The sequence below is a fragment of the Chlorocebus sabaeus genome, chromosome 20 (assembly GCF_047675955.1).
Source record: "Chlorocebus sabaeus isolate Y175 chromosome 20, mChlSab1.0.hap1, whole genome shotgun sequence".
Taxonomy (NCBI): Eukaryota; Metazoa; Chordata; class Mammalia; order Primates; family Cercopithecidae; genus Chlorocebus; species Chlorocebus sabaeus.
Window position 1 is genome coordinate 975,675 of NC_132923.1, and position 22,345 is coordinate 998,019.

The window sequence follows — 22,345 nt, forward strand, 5'->3', positions numbered from 1 at the left end:
ATCCTCCCTCCATCAGTTGTTCTCTATAGTATTTCTGCAATTGCACTGAAAAACTGAATATATGATAGCACTTACCACAGTGACTGGCATACAGTAAATGCTCAAGAAATGCTTTATCCTGACTATGGAATTCACTGCGCCAAGAGGCAATTAAGACAGAAAAGAAAAAGCAGTGCAGGAAAGGTGGAACTATTTTTATCATAATAGAAACATGAAGTGACTAAGGGAATCACCTCTTATGTATGTATGCTAACATCCAAAAGGCTGTGCAGCAGATAGCATAGCCTCCACCATAGCATCAGACGAAAATTCCTGAGCCAAATGGATCTTTGGTCTGAACTAGTATGATAGTTTCTATATGTGAGGAAATTGTTGCATTAAGAGTTCTAGATCTGCACACTGAATGGTAAACAGTTTAATAATTAAATTAATAAATTAAATAAAATGGTTTAATTTATCCTTTATTTTACTCCTTTAATGTGAAAGTTACATTCCTATTCACAGTAAAAGGACACAGTAGCATGTTTTATAAAGAGTCCTCTGCACTGGAACACATAATCAAGCTACTTTAACTGTTTTACAGAATGACTACATACATACACATAAAAGAATTGCCCTTCCTATCTACCACTCCAGGAGTCAGAAGGGGCTAAACAGCTCCTCACTGTACTCATAAATGGCTATGTGAGTTCTGATGTCCCTTGACCTTTTAGGCTCTCCTTGCTTCACCATTAAAAAGTCTACTTTTAGAGGATTCTATATGGAGACCTCGTTAGGGAGGTGATTACTTAAAGGTGGTCAGTAGAGGCAGCCTGTGCCTGGCAGGGCTGTGTCTTCACCATCTGCTCTCTGCACAACCATGCTGGCTCCTGCCTGCTAGGCCTACCCCACTTAGTTACCCCACTTTCTGGCCTGCTGGGCAAGCAAACTGGTTTTGCCTTCAACCCCAAAATGCAAGAATCATACACGCTGGGATTTTATTGTTAATTAGCCATGTCTTCACCCAAGAGGGAGAACTCTGGTAAACAGCAGCTTTAAAAAGAGTCCCTTCCAGAAGTTTTTATGAACGCTTGTCTGTGGGTCTTCTAAATCACAGTGAAGCAGTTGCTCTCACCTCATGACGACATACAGGCCTTTGGAGACTAAGGCGGAGGTTTAAAGATCGAAGGCAGTGAGGTACAAAGAGTAAACAAGTGGAACATTGAGAAGGCAGCTTTTTTGAGTTCCAAAATCTGGCCATTCTCTGGAATTTACTAGATTTTTTTTTTTTAAAGCATCATTATACTGCATTATTTCTGTATAAATCCAGTTTAGTTTTACATAAGCCCCTAAAAGTGCTTTGCCACACGGATCAAATCTTCTCGTCCAAAAGCCATTTTCTATTAGTAGCCCCAGAGCATTTGTGGGCTCTTCATTGTCAAGATTAGGCTGGATATTGTTGCTTTGATGTTTTCAAAGCTGAAAAGGGATGTCTAACCTCAGAGTGGCTCTTAGCTCCAGATGGAGAGCACTGAAGCTCACGGGAGTGTCAATTACAGGCAATTTTGTTAAAATACAGGGGGAAAGGAAGCTTAGAACTGTATACACTTACCTTATACGCACAGCAATGTTTCTTCAAACCACCCATCTTTTCACGCTGACACAGCTCCTTCTCCCACAACCCTAGGACATCCCTCAAACCAGAACCAAAGTTAAGTCCAAATGCAATGAACAGCTGTTCTCCTCAGCACACCTAATGTGAGTATCAACTTCATACCTAGCAGGAGTCAACATTTGATGAACTGCAGCAATGGTCATGAAAGTAACACTATATTTGCAATCACTGTGGGTTGTACACCCAAAAGCAAACAAAAGCTGACAGTGGTAGCTTTAGGAAGACATAAATCGAAAGGTTGATTCCTGTACCTCACTGGCCCATAGAAAAACTATAGTCAATCATGATTTTATTTTATTCCATCAAAGTACACACCAGGCCCGACCCTGCTTAGCTAATGAGATCAGACACATTCAAGGTGGTACGGCCATAGACCATGATTTTATTTTCTATTTTCTTTCTTAGTGACTTTGTAGTTGGTTGGTCCTATACAATTTGGGAATCTTTAAGTGCTATATGCATGTAAAGAATGATTCTTATTAGTCATATTCTGTAGCTGATTTGATAAATAATCTTGGGCACTGTTCTGAATTTCACTGTCCTGGAAGAAGCTCTCTCTTTACAACTTACAAAGAGGATTAAGAGTCATCAGATAAGCAAGTGGAGAGTATAAGTACAAAATACCAGATGAAAATGATGATGACAATGACAAAAATAAGAGGAGAAAAAAGAGAATAATGGGGGCACTCATCTTGCAGGTAAGGTTCTTTAATGATCTACCAGCTCTCTAGTTTACTATTCCCCTGTCCCCTCCTCCACTCCTCCTCTCCCCCATCTCTTTTGAGTACTCAAATTTGACTGACAAGTGGTTCTGAATTTTAGAGAACAGAAGTCCATGAGGTCAGCTCACAGATTTATAATTCTCATCTATCACAGCAATAAAAGATAATGTCCTTATCTTGACCTTAACTGCCATGGAATCTCAACAAAAATAGAACGGAATGTCATGTTTCTTTAATGTATTTTTTTGGGTGAGGGGGAATCTTAGTAAAAGATTCAGCTTATATCTATCAAATGATCTTAATCTATGGAATTTACAATGCCAAAGCATGAAAATACATTTATATTTGGACTTCTATGCACAGTAGGATCCACAGTACTAAGGTTCTAAAATGGTAGATGGGTTAGGCTTTTGTTCAACACATTATTTAATGGATTCGGTTATATAATTTGGTTGAGGTGATGCCTTGGACATCAGAATATTGCTCAGTATAAGGAAAGTTTAGTTTCAAAGCAGGTGTGACTTTCTACATTGACAGGACATACTGCATCTTAAAGTTTCCAATAGATAGCTGTGTTTTTCCTTCTACTCTGCTAGTCCATGAAACATAGTACCCTAGAGAAAAGAAATCTGAGTTACAATCCCAATGCTGTCAGAACCAACTGGGTGACTGTGGACAGTTAATTCACCTTTCTCAGTATTGATTTTCTCATCCATAAAGAGAGTGATTCAGACTAGATGAGTTCTGAGACCCATGATTCCTGCATTTTGACTTCCCAACGCAACCTAAAGTATAAAAAACAGACTCCTTCCCTAACTTTAAAACTTTCCTATCTTTCATCTCATAAGCTTGACCAGGCAAGTGACTTATTCTTTAGCACATGGCTGTCATCATCATTCAAAATCCATTGCAACCTCTAAAGGATAGTTCAACTTCACAGCTGTGGCCTCCAATTTGATAGTGACAGCATTATAGGAGGAAATTATTTCTCCTAACCCAAACCAATTGAGCTGTGATTGCAGGCAAAATTATTTCAAGGAGCTGCCCATGAAGATAATGGGGAGATGCCTGCAGCTCCTGTTAATCACCAGCACTTCACGCACTGAGGCATTAATAAGTGCAGTCACTGGTAATCAGGGCAGACAGCCATATACTCCTAGGGCTAGGAGAAAATGACAGGAGGATGACATCTACTCCACGGGAGAGGTCAAGAGACCATGCAAGAGGCTTCTCCAGAGGCAAAAGGCCCTGCAAATGAATACTATCATTATATTCCCCAAGGAGGGGAAACAAGGAATGCCCATGTTATTAGCAAGCATCTCCACTGGATGCTCACAGTGAGGAAAAGACCCACTCCCATCCCTCCTTTCTAGCACAGGTCTGAAGAGTGCTAGGGTCCCTCCGCCACAACCCTGACAATCCTCCCCAGTCATAGAGAATTTGTTCCTTAAAGATCACGTCACTTCACACACAACAATCAGCATTCCTGAGATGCCTTTCATCTTATTTGACAGATAGAGAAAACTGAAGTCCAGAAAGGCTCACGTATCTTTCATATGAGTTTTGTGTAACAGGGTTTAGCATTCAAAGTCCTGGCCTGGGAAGGAGGAAGCCTGTTTCTAATCTCAGTGGCATCACTGATTCGCTGTGTGACCAAGGGTGATTTACTTCCCTGGGCCTTTTCTTTCTTCAAGTACAAAATTGAGTCAATATTAACTCTACAAGGATATTATCAGGAAAAAAGGAAAATCTATGTTAAAGTGATTTGGGCCATTGAGAGTTAAGAAGCTCTTCATACCCATGTAATAATTACAGCAGAACCCAGGTACAAATGGGTCTTGGAAAACAAAGGAACTTCTGAGTTACATAACTTCTTCATGAGCCAACAACAAAAGTATAATGGAGGGGGTAAGCGTGTGAGCTCCACGGTCAGACCCTCTGGGTTCAGTTCTGACTCCATTACTTACTGAGTCTTTACACACATTACGTGCCTTAAGACCCCATTTTACCTCACAGGGTTGCTGTGGGAATAAAATTAGATCATTCATATAGAGAGCTTCGAACAGTCTCAGGCATATAGCAACTAATCAAAACAGGTTAGATATTATTATTTGATGTAATATGAGGCTGGAACTTAGATAATCTGGAGTATAGAAGCATAGCAGGTATCATGTTATACTCCTTCAATATTTTGCTATCTAGCTTCTGGTGAAAGCCCAGTTGAAAAAAAAATTAGCTCAAGGATACAACTCCCAAGGTGGGAGCCACACTGGCTATCTGTGTGAGTGGCCCAAGGAATTCACAGGTACAGAGTAACAGCTGTGCAGGGAGCAAGGTCGAGGGAGGCCCTCAACCAGGAAAGCTGAGACACCTGACCCATATTCTCAACCAACAGAGGTGGTAACCCTTTCCCCATGTGAACTGTAGGGTGATGATGACATCTCATTAGAGGTCATGAGAAATGTGCCAAGGGCATATACACAGGTGATATGATGTGATGTGAAACAGCAATAACCAAAGTCCCAACATAACAAGGATCTCAGACAAAGTTTTTCTACACACTATGACCAACAGGAGGGCTCTGGAGAACATCCACATCTGCGGGCTTCCAGTCAAGAGGCCTCCCTATTGACTTCCAATGACCCAGCAACATCTCCGTAACACACATGTCCTCTACAGTCCTTTCCCCATCGCCCACCACTTCTGAAACATTCCTATGATTTGCCAGTTAAAACTCCTTCCCAAGTTAACCATTATCTCTTGACATTAGAAGTGCTTTATAAAAAAGGTAAATAACCATGTTTGGAGGCTAAGCAGGAGGGCAAGCAAAACCTGGCAGATGTGTTCCCCAGCCCTCCCCAATTCTGGCATCCTTCGCTGAACAATTCACTTTCCTTTCTTAGCTTGGAAACAGGCCTTCCCACCTACAGCTCAGCAGCAACGGGGTTCAACGCCCAGGCTGACTGGAAGCAATCCCCTCAGCTGCATGGCTCCAGGCTAGGAAAGGGCCTGAGAACCAACTCTATGAAGAGCTAGGGTCTCAGGAGGTGAGGGTGAAAGGGGTATAGGAAACAAGAGCTAGATATCAGAATTCGCTGTAAGAGCTGTAAGCTGACATGACAGGGAACCAGATGACTACTCCTTTTCACGGATAATGGGAACTCCATTCTGTGCTTCACTTCAAGATCAAAGTTCCAAGTGAGCACTGCTCTTAAACTCAGGTTTTGTCAGAAGTAGATGCCCCCACTGTGCCCATATTGCTATGTTAGATCTGATGGCAAGGCAAATATAATATAATGGTCCTCTTACCTAGGTTTCCTGCTCAAAATTCTTTTGTCCTGCATGTCTTCCTGGTTCTATTCTAGCCAGTACCTATTCATGAGAACTCAGACAAGTCATTTAATCTCTCTGAGCCTCAATTTATTCATCTGTAAAATTGGGAAGGGAAAATTACATGTCTTACCTTCTTTACAAATGTGTTATAAGGATAAAATAAGATTAACTATTAAAGAACCTGGCAAATGATTATGTGTTATTTGTAACGCTAATAAATTCCAGGGTCCACATGGTCCAGTCTTTGTACAAAACTAAAATCAGAAGCACTGTCAAATACTCAAAATGAATTAAAAGGGAATTCCAGTCTTTTGTTGCATCTGTCAAAGAACATTACAGATGATCCAATTCATGACGATCAGGAACACTTTGTATTTCCTTTTCTCTCCTCCCCAGGTCCCCTACACAAGGCCACATAGGAGCCTTTCACTCTCCCAAACCCTAAACTTTCTCATCTCCAGTGCCTATGGCTTTTCCTTCTCTCCCTCTTCCTACTCCCCTTTCTATCAGTTCCTTAATGCAGCTTGACTTAGCCTCATTTATGTTTTTTTCCCTCTCAGCTATACTATTATCTAGACGTGAAGTCTGGCGAGTTACTCTTTTATTCCTGCCATCTTTCCAGTTGTAGCAAGCACTTTTCATCCAACTCCATGATCTGCATTTAAAAAGCCTGGAACAGGGTGGGTAAGGGCACAAATCTCCATAGAGGAAGAGGCTGAGTTAACAAAGCATAATTCTCTTTGTGGAGCTAGGGTAGGGAATAGGACACCTATCAGTAAATCTGGAGCCTGGCATGTGTTATTGACAAGGTACTTGGCAAAGTACCTACATATCTATTAAAGAGGCCTGAAGATAAAAGATGCATAAAATGAAGTTCTCGTAGAAAGCCAGGTTTAGTAGTTTGTTTGTAGAATGGTGGACTTACTACGGTCCTTAGGGGCACAAATACAGTGTTTTCCAAAATCTCCTCTGCAGAAAAATAGTTCCCAGGATATTAACACATATTACATGGAAAAAATATGGTTCCATTGTGAAATTAGTTTGGGAAATTCTGGGTTAAACAACATGTTCTTTATCAGACCTTCTCAGCAACTTAAATCAGGTAGTTTTAACATGAAATATTTTGGCTGATAAATGTTTTACAGAACACATTTAGGAAATGCTGATTTTGATGATTCTTTTCATTTCATAGATGAGGACACCGAGACCTACACAATGTCACTCAGGGTTCCAGTGAGAGGCAGGGCTAGATTCTAGACTTCTAAAACCCCAGTTGTGTCTGTTAGACTCCTGGGGGAATGACATTAATATAAAGAATGCCTCTTCAGAATCCTCAGAGTTGCATTTACTTGAGTATCAGGGTTGCCATACCAAATAATCACCCAGGATAACCAACATCACACACTGAGTCTAAACCGGACTCCATGTGTATTCATATTTTGTAGCCCACTAATCAATATACAGAATTATGATGAAGGGTCTCCTTAGTACATGACAACGCTTTATTCCTACTCCAGGGCTAAGGTTAGCATCACTCCTGATGCCGTTTAATTGCTCTCATCCCAGAGCACATAGTCAATGGTCAATCCCTCTCCGATTATCTGTATGTAACTAAGTACAAAGTTCAGATGATGCTAAAAGAGAATTCCATTATATAGGAGCAATGACAGACTACTGAGATAGTTGCCCCATGTCGGCATTACAACAGCCATCTTCAACAGGGAGACGGGCCAATGTTGGGGGTGCTCTGGATCTATTACAGGAAAATAGCAGATGGACGGCGACCGCCTCTTTACCTTCTTCTTTGATTTAAAGACGTTACACCTGAAGATATTGCTGGCTCCATCTCGAGCGATATAGCTGAAGATCTTCAAGTCTTGGGAATCATGAGAGACATAGAAGATCCTAAAGGAAGAACAACAGAAAAAATGCATTGAAAATGGCCTTAGGCTCAAATCTCTAACCAGGAAAGCTCTGTTTAAGGATACTCTGAAGCACAGCTCATGAGAGCCAAGTTATTACAGAAAGTCTTCTTCCTCTGGGATCAAAAAGTCACAGTGCAGGAGGCACTTTCAACAGGTTCCATAAACACTAACACTGCGACTTTCAGATTTGGTACAGTGGAAACGACACTATTGTTAACCATCTCCTGAGGTGGCCAACCTGTCCCTGTAACTTGTGTGTTAGAAGGAAAAATCACTCCCATCCTTATCAGAGCAACAAACTTGCTTCTTACTCAGAAAGATGCACACATGTTTTCTGATGCCTGTTTACAATTATCCCCAAATGCAGAGACTTGGGGAACCAGCAATGCTTACCACCTTGGGAGGGACTAAGATACTCTTAGTTCCTTTGGTGATAGTGATCCCACTCTCTGTCCCCTCTCTGCCTGGACCACAGCATCCATGTGTTCATTCCATGATTCAATCAATGCCACTGAGTGCACACTGCAGGCCAGGCACTATCCCAGCAGCCAGGGACACAACAGGAACAGGACAGAAAAAGCCCCTGAACCCATGGAGCTTACATGTAGGCAATGACAATAAGCAAATATAAAATAAGTGCTATGAAGAAAAATAAGGCAGACTAAGGGATGGAGCATGATGGGGGCTATTTTAGACAGGGTAGCCAGGGAGGTCTCACTGAGAGGCCGAGATCCGAATGGGGGAAGGGAGTCAGTGACTGAGATACCTGAGCCAAATCATAGCAGGAAGTGGGAACAGCAAGTTTACAAGCCCTGCAGTGTTCAGAAGGTGTTAAAAGCATTCAAGAAACACCTAGGGAGGCTCAACCGAGTGTGGTTCAAGCGGAGTGAGCATGGTCAGCAACCAGGTCATAGATGCAGCCAGAGGCCAAAATGTAGAAGGCTTTGAAGGTTGTGGCTTATATTCTACGTGAGATGAGAAGCCATCAGAAGCTTCTGAGCAGAGGACTGACTTGCTTATGCTTTAAACTAAAGGATCATTCTGGCTGCTTGGGGTGGGCAGAGGTAGGGAGAAGGGAAGGCCGGAGAAAGGGGGAAAATTATAAGCAAGGCCCTAGAGGCTGCATCTTAAGCTGGCTTAGGACAGGGCCCCCCCGAGCCTCCAGGTCTGACTGCTGTGGGGTCGGTGCAGGGATTTGGGGCGGGTGCATCAGTGGAATTAGTTTTGGGCAGTCCAAGGAGAGTATTGCTCTTGGTAGCACCTAAGAGGCCACATCATTTCCACAAAACATTTTTCACCACTAACAACACTGATGGCTGTCATTCAAGCATTTAACAGGCCTGATTTGTTTTAGTGTAGGTCTGTGCTGCACAGAAGAAAGAGAATGGGATTTAGAGTCGGCAACTTCCTCAACAACTCTGCCACTTACTAAAAAGTAAGCTATGTCACCCCTCAGAGGCTCAGTTTTGTTATCTGTACAATGGGACTACTAATAGCAACACTTCCACGAGTTACTGAGGAGGTAGGATAGTTAGTAAAATGCCATCTTACATCCCCTTACTGATGTAGCCTCTAAACAGCCTAGTAACTGAGATTCTTGCTGCAGGACCCCAAGAAGCCTGGGAGGAAAATTCAAAAGAAAGGTGGGCAGAGAGAGGAAAACAATACTGTGAAAAAGCCCAAGTTCACCTTGGGGACTGCAGTTTCTCTGCTAAACTCAGCTAGCAGGCATTTCAGTACATCTCACGTGTCTATCATCTCTAAATGAAATATAGGCTGTTTAGTGTGGTTTCCAGTTCCCTATCCTTCTAATGATGCCAACCTGTCTTCCTAACATCAAAGGGACAAATCAACAATTGTATCTCAGCATCTCCTGCCTGAGTTCCAGGCCCATTCAGCCAACTTTCCTGGACATCTCCTCCTGAATGGTTCTCAAGCTTCTCAAATTCCTCATACACCTGAGTGAATTCATCATATTCCCCAAAATTCCCCAAGTCCCATCTTGATAAGGGGACACCACACCTACTCAAGCCAGACACCCAGGAGTCATTCTCAATGGCTTCCTCCACTGTTCCCCAATATCCATCACTCATGAGCAAGTTCCTTGCAGACTCGCTCCCTAATATGTCTCTGGTTTATGTTTTTCTCTTCAACTCCAAGGTACTGATCATCAAGAGTTCTCATTTTTCACTTGGATTTTTACAACATCCTCTAAACAGTGTGCTGCTCTGCTTCCTAACTCACCTATTGTGAACCCATTCTCTACATTGCTAGCAAAGTGTTATTTTTAAAAAGACAAATTACATCCCATCATTTTCCTCTTGAAGCCATCCAAAGGCTTCCTACTGCTTTTAGGATAAAGTCCAAACTCCTTAGCATGGTGTACCTACCTTTCCGTGGTCATCTCCCTTCAGAGTCCTCACCTACACAGGCCTGCAGAACTAGGCGTGTGCATTTTTCCAACTCTGCAACTGCTGTGAACACCTTTGGCGGCCTCCAAGACTTGGTTCAGAGCAGCCTTCCCCTCCCTTTTCTTCAGTAGTCTGAGTTGCTGAATACCCTGGGGCTCAACTTTGCCACAGCACATATCTCACACTATGATGTTTTTATATGTGCTCCTTGAAGGAACAAGGAACACATCTCGGTATCCCCAGTGCCAGCACAGTGATTGGCACATGGGAGGTTCCTTGCCTGCTTAGAAGGGAGGGAGGTGTTCCAGCTGTCATTAATGAGCATCTAAAATGTGATCTGCCTGGTTATTCATTTTCCCCAAGGAAGTCAGATCCAGTTAGTTCAGCATCACACGTCAAACTTCTTGGATTCTTTAGTTAATTTATTCTTATGTAATACCCAAAGGACTGAGAACTGGATTTAAAACTGATACAGCAGATTTGAATGCAAACTGGCATGCCCACAAGACAGAGATGTGGAAGGAACAGAGGAACGGCACTAAGCCAAGGTTAACTTAACCTTAACAGATAAAGCATCTTTTCAGAAAATCTGATAAGAACTGTACAGGGATGCAGCTACTGCCTTTGGACCACAGCTCTCTGGAGACTGCTCTGCTATGTCTGATTTCAGAAACTTAGCATGTTGTTATTAAAAGTAAATAATCTCTAGCTAACCAAAAAGTCAGCTAGTTAAAGCTTAGAAAAGTTTCCTCCAACATAACCAAGAGGCAGAAAGTTTTTCCATGCGACCTCACTCATCAACAAACTAATAAATCAGCAAATTAAGGTCTCTTGGGCGCAAATTTCCAGATCAAGAAATATATTCCAAGAACCCTATTTCTCCATTACTTGGTTTTCTTAAGCACTGTGATTATGGGGGTGGTAGAAACTGGGGGAGAGTAGAGGAAGGTGAGTGCTCAAGAGAACAGGAAAGATTTCCCTTTTTCTTTCCTTCTTCATCTTTATCCTTAAGTCAGTCTAGGGTAGTTCTGATAATCCTGCTTCCAAAAAGTACCTTAGTCAATTTTCCCAACTTTCACTATAATTATAAAGAGGAGGATACCAATATGGTTCATATAATGTTAATAAGGTTTTATAAGGTTTTATTCCCCCTTCAACTTTCCTAAAATTTCTTCTCCTTTAAATTTCTTTTTTCTCTCTCTCTCTCTCTCTTTTTTCTTTCTTGGTGAAATCTTGGCTCACTGCAACCTCTGCCTCCCAGGTTAAAGTGATTCTTGTGCTTCAGCCTCCTGAGTAGCTGGGATTACAGGTATGAGCCACCACAGCTGGCCCTAAAATTTCTTACTTTTATTTCAAAATGTGTACAGTATTATAATTTTTACTTACTAACAGAACTGTTAGTGCTTTTACACAGTAATAAACCTTTCTGCAGATGCATGATATGTCCACAGAACTTACCATAAATGACTGAAAGAAAAACATCTGGAAGAAACTGGATTTTGGGTTTATCATCATGCTGGAATTTACGTGGACAACGTGATTTTAAAAACCACTAGACTCACCACCAATACTTCCCTTCTCAAACTATTCATCTATAGGTAAACTCGCTTCTCTCAAGATCATAGAAAAACAACAACAACAACAACAATTTAGGGTAGAAAGAAAGCTGTGGGGTCATCAGGCCTGGATACAAGCCAGCATCTCTGTCTGTCAGGATTCATCACTGATAGGCAATTCACTCTCTAACAAAGTATCTGATCCCTTTTTAAGTGGTTCTAGTTACCTGGAAATTTTCCCTCATGTTGATTGGAATTCTGCCAACAGGAATGCAGTGGAGGAAAATGGCTGAGAACACTGGCCCTGAGGGGGACAGACCTGGATTTCAGCCCAAGCTTTGCCACTTACTAGCTGGGACACCCTGGTCATTATCTCAACTCCCTTCTTGTTCTTCACCTGTGAAACAGGCACAATCATTGTGCTATACCTCACTCATGCTAGTAAGGTTTAAAGAATGAATGTGTGCAGAGGGGTCAGCTTATAGCAAATGGTTCATAAATGTGAACTGCTCTAATTACTGCCACACTACTGCTCTAGTTCCATTCATAGGGATCTAAGAGAACAAGGCTAGTCCTCTTCCAAATGGCCAACATTTTAATATAACAACATCAAGTTTATATTTACTCCTTTCTTTTTAAAATTTATTTTAAGTTCCGGGGTACATGTGTAGGATGTGCAGGTTACATAGGTAAACGTGTGCCATGGAGGTTTGCTGCACCTATCAACCCATCACCTAGGTATTAAGCCTGGCATGCATTAGCTATTCTTCCTAATGCCCTCCCTGCTCCCCGAGTCCTCTGCACTCCTTTCATTTTTAAAGTGAACTACTTCTTCCTTCAATAGTTTCTCAACTGGCCCATTTTCCAAGTTCCTTATTTCTCTGGCAGGTTTGCACTGTGGAAAGAGCATGGGTTTGGGGATGAGAAAGGTTCAAGTCTTAGTCTTAGCTTTGCTATCTTCTAGCTGTTGACCTGAGGCAAAAAACTCAGTTACATAATCCTTCATTTCCTCATCTAAAATAGGCATATTAATGACTTCTTCATGGTATTGTTTTAAGCATTAAAACACATATACCACATTTTACACAATGCCCAACACATGGTAAGTTGCTTACTCAATAAATATGAGTTCCATCTTCTCTTAACTTTTTCTGTACATATTCCAACTTGCCAGTGACTATCTTAAAATGCAGCTCACAGAACTGAACTCATTTGTAAGGGATCTGAACAGCACAGAGTATATTTGGATAAATATTTTCTATGCCCTAGAATTGAATTTTTAGCAAAGCATCTCTGATCATGATTTTTTTCTTCTGTTATAACATCTCATTGCTGGTTCAAACTGTAGTCTACTCAAACGCTCAAGGCTAACTTGCACAACTGCTGTAAGGCACATTTCCTGAACATACTTGGGTAACTGGTTTTTTAGGACTGGCTCCCAGTGATCATGATTTCCTTTTCCAAGTTCTCACAGACCATCTGCTTAATGATCTCTTCTAGAATTCTGCCCAGGAGCAATGACAAATTCACTAGTTGGTAATTCCTGACCCAGGTTTGCCCCTGTTTCTAAAAACTACAATATTTTATTTTTGCAATCTTTTTGTTTCTTCTCCATCCGTCATAATTTTGCAAAGGTGACCAATCACTATTTTGCAATCATATTTTTCAGGAGCCCAGAAGCCGAGTGATTCAGGCCTGGACACACAGTAGTGAGGAATACCTTCCTTTTTCCTCTTGGCTTTGAACTTCTGTTTTTTAAAATCACATATGTTCTAGTGTTTCTAATTTGAAGATCAGTTCTCTACTTGAGAGGGGAAAAAAAAAACCAAGAGAGTTAGAAAAAAGGGATTGAGAGTTTCCCCTTGCCATGTGCCAACTCTGTCTTCCTTCACACCCCTTTCTCTCTCATCTTCAGCCTTTTCCATAAGCCCAATGCATTCAGGGTTTTAATTCTCTCAGTAATGGCTGTTCCTTTGCACTCATACTTGTTTTTAAGCTCTGCTTTCCATATTGTGTACTTTTCAAGAAGCATTTTATGAAAATCTGGGCAGCCACATGATTTTTCTTCATGATCTCACATTTTGGGGCCTGACTAGAATCAATTATGTTGTTTTCAAGTTCTCATCCTTTATTCCCTCTTTCAGTCTCTGGCCATGAGACCTCATCTTACTCTGTCATCCTCCCTGGCCTCATCCAATAATCCAACTGAAGACCTGAATAGAACAAACAGGTTGAGTAAGAGGGAATGCCTCCTACCTGATTGCTTTGAGCTGGGACATTGGTTTTCTCCAGCCAGGTCAGGCTTTTCTTGGGTCTCAAGCCTGTCAATGTGCAGACTGAAAGTCACACCATCAGTTCTCCTGGTTCTCAGGTCTTCAGACTCAGACTGGAACCATATATTAGCATTCCTGGGTCTCTACCTTCCCAATTGCAGATCTTGGAACTTCTCAGCCTCCATAATCATGTGAGCCAATTCCTTAAACATTTCTTATATGTGTATGCATACATTAAGTATGTGTACATATACATAAACATATGTAATATGTGGAAGCACGCACGCGCGCACGCACACACACACATATATATCCTATTGGTTCTGTTTCACTGGAGAACCCTGACTAAAACAGCCGTATTTCCCCAGGTATTAGCATTCTACCTCTAATGCCCCTCATCTCCATGGGGACTGCCTGCTGACTTTAGGACTGCAGAGGCTGTAAAAGGTCTTGAGTCACCTGCAAGGTTTCCTGAGTCTACATCCATGTGCCTTGCCTCCTGCTCAAGACCCACTGGGTCTCTTGCAGCAGGCCCAGGTCCTGACACGCAATTCTCTCCTGCCATAGCCCAAAACAGAACTTTAGGGTAGAGGATGTAGACTACCAAGGGACCTTGAGCAAATTATTTTCCTTCTCTCAACCTTCTTCTTTTTTAATCGTTGAAGTGAGAATAATAAAAACACCTTTCAGGGTGATTATAAGGTTCAGATGCGACAACAGATGCATGAATATTCTCTAACCCATGAAATGTTGTACAAATACTTGAAAACTGTGGAAACAAACTTAGAAATGTCAAGTGGAAAAACAAAGAGAAATATTTCTTGTTCTCCCAACATTGCTATCTCTCTGTCAGGCTAGGGGAGTCTCCAGTGTATGGTACAGAGATTTTTCTCTTGAGGTCCTGGAAGGCACGGGCATTCCTAACCCCAAAAGACATGCTTCAGGACAGAGCAAAATGAAACCAGCTGATAAAGATAAGATACCAAGTCACCTGAAGATGGTGGAGACAAAATCAAGTGGTATTCTTAAGGAAAACCTCTGAGAAAGTAAGAAGCACAATGCGACACATGCAGAAGACAGAAAACAGAACCAACCTGCTGCTCAAGACCAGATGAATGAGGCCCAACTGTGAAGGCATGGTCCTGGGAAATCTAGCATGACTCCTGCTCTCGGGAACAAGGATTCCCTAAGTGTCCCAGCCTGTGTGATTCTGGGAGCCCCAATGTGTTATCCTTAGAGAGACTGGGAAAAATATCAGAAGGGGCGGTGGGTTGATGAGAGCCTCCAAATGCTTTGCTGATAGAACACCACCAGACACTACAGGAAGGAATGCACCCCTTACTCCTATCCCCAGCATGCTGCCTGAATACTGGTGTACCTTTCTTTTTCTCTTCTCAACCAGCCCTGCAGCATGAACACAGATTCACAGTCCTGTCGCAGCCGTTACTCTTTCTTTTCCTCATCTATCTTATTTATTTTTAATTTAATCTTCAGATAACATTGTCTCCCATCTTGATCACTGCTCTCTCTTATGACTGCTTTGGTCTGATGATCATTTTCCCCCCACTGTATATACACGGCTTGTGATCACATCAGCTGGTTTGCTTTTATTTGAAGTTATTATAATTTCCATCTTCTTCATTCCTCATTTTAGCCATTCTCAATTTGACGACTACCTTCCTCAGGGCTATCTGGCAAAAAAGAAGGGTTAATAAACTCATGAAATGGTGCCCAAAATCCCTCATGGAACTGGTCTCCTTACTTCACAGCCTGACTTCCACAGACACCTGAAGTGTGGGACCACACTGCCCAGTCACCCCTTGTCACCATGACTGGGATGTATCTCACAGGTCTGCCTTATCATAGCATAGTCTGGAAGGAAGCCTGGGATTCCAGGGCTGGGAAAGACCTCGAGAGACAGTCAAGCTCATCTCTTTAACTACAGGCAGAGAAGAGCAAATATAAGAGCTGATTTCTAAGGTTTCTTCAAGGAATAAAATTACACAAATGTCTAACTTATTGTTACAAAGATCTACTGTGTACCTAGAGTAACAAATAAGCAACCAATTGAGTTTTAAGAGCTAGCAAGAGCCAGACAAATGCATATTTATCTTTTGAAAGTCTAGCTAAGGCACCCTCATGGCCTATCTCAGCAGTTAATTTATGTTTTAATTTCACAGCTGTTAACAAGTTTTTTTCTTATGTCCCACTAAAACCTCCCCTGCTTTATTTGAATCAACCACAAACCATCACATAGCACTTTCTAAATGCCAAGTACTGGGATAAATTAATTTCTTCTTGTTCAGTTCTTGACAGGCAGGCAAAAAAAAAAAAAAAAAAAAAAAAAGGTGTCCTTCACAAAACCACTACACAAAAATCCTTTCATATATTTCAAGGCTTTAATTTCTCTCCAACACTCATAAATTTCTCCAAAATAACTGTCACCTGCTGTTGGCTGTCAAAAACCAAATCTGTTTACACAGGGTGCCAATTATTTCTTCTGTGTGTCTATGTTATCTGAGTTCATACATGTAGCTTGTTCACATTTGGGGGGTTTAAACCATCCATCCCACACTTTTCAGGACCCTCAGACTTCCTGAAGATTCTTGCTCAGAGACACGACTTCCCTCCCAGAGCCAGAAAGCAGAGAGAAAAAGAACACACCACAAATATTAGGGGCACTACTTTGACTGGTATATGCTGGAGGAGCATTGTCTAGAAAATTACACCTTCTTCTTCTCTTTTCTCAAGTTTATCCTCTTGCTTTCAAGCCAGCAAATACTTTCCTTCAAGTGTTACATGCAGAGAGGCATTAGGCAAAAGTCTTCACAGTGCAAAATAATCATCAACAAAGCTTCATACCCTTTCTTGTCCACTCCCCATTACACATTAAAATGCCTGTGATTTTGTGGAATAGAAGACCTGACAGAACAGAGCCAAAGGCTCAGTTGAGGTTGCAGCTCGTCTGCTTTCTCAAAACAAGTTAATACTCTGAGCCTTAGTTTTCTTAAGTGCAAAATGGGATAAGAAAAGGTTCACAGAACTGTTACAAGAATCAAATGAAATGACTTACATGTAGGGTCTGCCGCATAGTAGTTGCTCAAAAAAAATCTTTACTGAATTGAAGTGATCAAAGAAGAATATTTGCTAATCTATTGTGTGTTTACTATCTGTCAGGCACTGCTTAAGGTAAAAACTCATCTAATTCTCACAACAACCATATAAAGTGAATACAGTTACTATCTCCATTTTACAGATGAAGAAACAGAAGGGTAACCCCTGTGCATTTTCTTAAGGTCACACAGCCAGTAGTATCTGTATTAATTTCTTAGGGCTGCTGTAACAAATTACGACAAATTGAATAGCTTAAAACAACAGAAATTTCATCTCTCACAGTTCAGGAGGCCAGAAGTCAAAAATCAAGGCTGATTCCTTCTAGAGGCTCTCAGGGAGAATCTGTTGCACATCTCTCCTAGCTTCTGGCTGCTGCCAACAATCCTTGGCATTTTTAGCTTTGCAGCGGTGTCACTCTAGTCTACTCCCTCTGCCTTCCCACGGCATTCTTCCCTGTGTCTCCTCTGTGCCTGTGTCCAAATTTCCCTCTTCTTGCAAGGACCCTGGTCATTGGATTTAGGATCCACCCTAACCTAATATGACCTCACCTTAATTACATCTGCAAAGTCCCTATATTCAAATAACATCCACATTCACAGGTACCAGGGATGAGAAACATATCCTAACATATCTTTCTAAGGGACATATTTCAACTCACTAGAGTATCTGAGTTAGAATTGGAACCCTAGCAATCTTCACCAAGTTCTGAAAACTTCTGTACCATCTGCCTGATTAATCATCAAATATCATTTGAATATTGAACATCATTCATTACCTATATTACTATTGTTTTCTCTATACCTGGTCTAGAAATTAGTCCCATGCTACATTTATGCCACCTGGAAACCCTGGCTCTCTTTATTCCTCTTATTTTTCCAAGTCCTTGATGTCTTCATAGATGTCTCTGTGGTCACCAACAAATTCATTCTCATGTTGGTAAGATTTTCAGGGGACACGCTGGATTTCTTTATCATCCCCGACTGATTGTCCACTTTCCATCTATGTTTCTTCAAATAAACCAATCCAGGGATATGATACATATCAGAAGCACATCTTGTCTTTCCAAGGCAGCTGAGTTCCCACTTGAGCTTCTGAGGATTCCCACCATAACTCCCTCTGTACCTGACTCTAACTCCATACCCCTCATGCCACCTGCTCAGCCTTGAGGAGTCCCATATGCCATGATGGGAAACGAAGAAAGAGCATCCACCTCCTTCCCCAAGCTTCCCAGGGGTGGGAGCATGCCTGGCTGGCAGGTCCAGATACTTTTCTTTCCTAATATTGTTATTTTTCCAGTTGCTCTAACCTGCCTACCTCATGCTCTGAATCAGAACTCATCTGAAGGCACTTCCTCCCAGGACTTGAAGATAAGACAACAAGCCACTGCTGGGGGCTTGTGTGTACTCCAGGGCTCAGCATTTCTAAATCTCACCTGGCCCACCCTCAGGGCAATGTCCAAGCCATTCTGATTTGACCTGGGACAACTCACTCTCGATCACAATCTAGTGTCTTTTTCTTTTTTGTGTGTTTTAAAAAATTATTTTATTATTTTAGATTCAGGGGGGTACATCTGTAGGTTTGTTACATGGATACATTGCGTAAGGCTGGAGTTTGGGCTTCTATTGAACCCATCACCCAAACAGTGCACACAGTACCAATGGGAACTTTTTCAGTCCCTGTCCCCCTTTCTCCCTCTTCCCTTTTGGTGTCCCCAGTGTCTGTTGTTTCCATCTTTATGGCCACGTGTAACCATTGTTCAGCTCCCATTATAAGCAGGAACATGCAGTCTTTGGTTTTGGGTGTCTGTTTTAATTCCCTCAGGATAATGGCCTGCAGCTGCACCCATGTCGCTGCTTTTTAAAGGACTGTGTATCTTTACTTCCAGGCCGCTAGGTGACCTTAAAACAAAGTGGGGAAAAAAATGAACCTATTCATCTTTGACCTCATTTTGATTTCCAATTACTTTTTAATTTTTATTTATTTATTTTTTTGAGCTGGTGTCTCGCTCTGTCGCCAGACTGGAGTGCAGTGGCATGATCTCGGCTCACTGTAACCTCCACCTCCCTGGTTCAAGCGATTCTCCTGCCTCAGCCTCCTGAGTAGCTGGGACTACAGGCACGCCACCACGCTCAGCTAATTTTTGTATTTTTAGTAGGGACGGGGTTTCACCATGTTGGCCAGGATGGTCTTGATCTCTTGACCTCACGATCCGCCCGCCTCGGCCTCCCAAAGTGCTTGGATTACAGGCGTGAGCCACCGCACCGGGCTCCAGTTACTTTTTTAAAGTCTTGTATCTTTCTTTCGGAAATGTGGGGAGGGAGTGGTTGAAGGCAGCATGTAAGGACCCTTCCTCTTCTCTTTTCTCAAGTTATCCTTTTGCTTTCAAGCCAGCAAATACTTTCCTTCAAGTGTTATATGCCGAGAGGCATTAGGCAAAAGTCTTCCCAGTGCAAAATAATCATCAACAAAGGTTTGTACCCTTCTTTGTCCACTCCTTGTCCGCAAAGGGTGGAGAAATGTGAGCAGAAGCCTGTGAAGGAGGCAAGTCCTTGCTTGAGAATTTCCGTTATTTTCATATGCTGTATGCCAGAAGTTCTTTTCTCATTGTCTCCCCACCACCCAAAAGCAGGTGTCGGGGTGGTCCAGCATGACCTCTGTTTTAAGAAATGCACATTCTTACTCTGTACTCCCTCCCTTGGCCCCATATTGGCTTCTCCAAGATACAGAGCTGAGTCTGCTTCAGAGTCTGCCCTGAGGAGCTCAGGGGGTACTGACAGGGTGTGGCGAGTGCGGACAGAGGAATGGAGCCAGTGAAATGCAGAGGAGGATGCAGCCAGCTGCCTGTGGGAACTGGGAAGGCACACAGGGAGCTACCGCCTGAGCTGTGACTCGAAGACAACGTGGGAGGTGGCAGGATTGTGGGGTGGGTGGGGAATGTGTCAGTCAGGGTCCTGGCAGAAAACAGATAATGTGTGACTAGGCTGAAGAGAGTTTAATACAGGACTGTTCACAAAGGTGAGGGCAGTGCAGTGTCCCTGGGAGCCCTCAGTACCCCAAGTCCAGAGAGGCAGGGCAGGGAGCAGTTTCCAGAGCCAAGAGAGGAAGAGCTGTGTGCCATCTGGCAGGAGCTCTCAGGACAGGTCTACACAGACCAGCCTCCCTGGGCACTGAGGACAGTGGGGAGGGCTGCCGAGCAGATCTAGGACAATGGAAATCTATCCATCGCAGAGACAGAAGAGCAGGGAAAGCCCTTGCGATGGAAACTGCATGTGGAAAGGCATGAGGTCATGAGGTGGCACAGTTTGCCTCGGCACAGGGATTGCAAGACACACAGAAGGACTGGTGGGAGATGGGGACAGAGGGAGGTCAAGGCCAACTGTGGAGAGCCCAGCTACAGAGCTCAGACTTCACCCTGTGGGTTCAGGGCAAGGATGGGAGTCTAAGCAGGGGGATCACATGGCTGGTAGTCACGGTGGTGTGGAGGATGGATTGGAGGAGGGCAGGAGCAGAAGGAAGGCCACCAAGAGCCTACTGCAATACAGAGTGCTTGGGGGAATCAACAGAATCTGGACCTGGGGCTTGCAGTCAGAAGAACTAGACTCAAATCCCCACTCTGCTGCTTACATTTGTGAGCTACTGGGTGAGTCTTTCAATGCTCAAGTTTTAGTTTTCTCATCTACAAACAGGGGAGCTGTTGTGAGAATTACAGTTCGGTAAATAAGTGCAGGGCACCTGGGCTCAGGGCCGTGAATGACACACCTGGAGCGACGCACAGCACAGTCTGTGCAGTCAGACAAACCAACCCTGGGTCCAGGCAAGAAACACTGGAGGCCTAACAAAGGCAGGGGCAGCCACCATGGGGAGAGCAGGTGGACACAACAGTAGTTTCTCTGGGTGTGATCATGAGAGGGAAGGAGACGATTCTGAGCTATGTAACTTGGCGGATGGACTAAACATTAATGGGGTCAAGGGCCACAGAAGGACAAAAGAACTAAGGGACAGGGAAGGAAGAGGAGTGTGTGGCTCTGGACAGGTCAGTTTTTGAGAAGGCAAAAGTGGATGGAATTGCCTAAGAGGCAGTTGGAAATAAGGGATGGAGGGGATGGAGTGTGGGGACCGAGGAGCACGGACTTGGGAGTCACTGAGGTTTAGAGGGTGGTTGAAGCCACGGGAAATACGAGATCCCCTGAGGAGCAAGAAGAAGAAGAAGAAAAGTAATTCATTGAGAGAATCCCATTAACAGTACCCATTTAAATGGAGGGCATAATAGGAGGAGTCAGAAAAAAAAAATACTGAGCAGAAAAAGACCAAGAGATCTGAGGAGGAACAAGAGAAAACCATCGTGGAAGCTGAGGGAAGACAGAGTCTCCAGAAGGATGGAAAGACCCACAGCATTGAGTGCTTCACAGAGACTGAATAAGATGCAGACAGAAAGCAAGCCAGGGATTCTGCAACCAAAACATCCCTGATGGCCTTAGCAAGAGCAGTCTCAGTAGAGTAGCTCAGGAAGCCCAGTTAAAATGAGCTGAAAAGTGAATGGGAGTTTTGGAAATATAGATAGTGAATGCAGTTTCTCCAAAGAGTCTGGCAGTGGAAGGGCAAGACAGAATGGTGGGTTTGAGGGGCAACTTTTCTTTTTAGGATGGCAAAACCTAATCCTATTTGTAGGCTGGAAAATAAGGGACAAAACAGAAATAGCCTCTAGGGAAAACGATGGCTCAAGACATAGAGACAGCAGAAGGCAGGGTGCAAGTAGAGGAGCTCGCCTGGGGTCCGAGAAGGCACCAACTATGAACCTGCCACTAAGGTGGGGGCCAGTCCTGCTCCTAGCTTGTATCCCTCTCCCTTTCTTAGGCGGAATTTGGTGGCCTTTCTGAAGTAGCTAAGCCTTTCCCTGCAAGAGAGCTAATGCCATTTTGATGTGGAAGTAGAAGTGGGGCTGGTTAAGGCAAGAGGTCAGTTTAACTTTTACTAAAGTGTCCTGATAAAAAGCAAGGGTTGTTGTAACTGCCCCAGACCTGCATTTCACCCACCTGCTACTGACTTCCCTTTCTCATAGGAAGGAACAGAAACGTGACATGGATCAAAAGGACAGTACATGAAATCAAAATTATGTTACTGTTATTTTCTTAGAGAGGAGATTCATACGAATTCCTCCTGCCTCTCAGGACCTGAGTGATGGGGCTCATGTAGATATACGAGGGCTGGAAGGGTGGGGAGGCCTGGCCAGGGATACTACATGCTCTCTTGGGATCTGTTTATGAGTCTTGCAGTCTCTCTTTTACACTTAGCTTGTCAAATTCCCCTTCATCAGCTGAGGCGTTTGACAGGCTAAATTGTTTCCTTTGGGCTTTGTC

At 43.0% G+C, this 22,345-nt stretch overlaps 1 protein-coding gene across 4 annotated transcripts in view; it reads right to left on the minus strand.

Moving 5' to 3' along the window:
* The window catches only part of LOC103223662 (carboxyl-terminal PDZ ligand of neuronal nitric oxide synthase protein), a 317,588-nt gene that overhangs the window by 46,618 nt on the left and 248,625 nt on the right, over positions 1 to 22,345 (minus strand). For 3 of the 4 annotated variants that reach the window (XM_007976364.3, XM_007976366.3, XM_007976365.3), the window contains one exon: positions 7,506 to 7,614. In XM_007976364.3, coding sequence (XP_007974555.1) covers positions 7,506 to 7,614 — 109 coding nt within the window. Of the gene's footprint in view, positions 1 to 1,591; positions 7,456 to 7,505; positions 7,615 to 22,345 lie in introns of those variants that run through there. The other variant, XM_073008192.1, reaches the window with a different exon arrangement.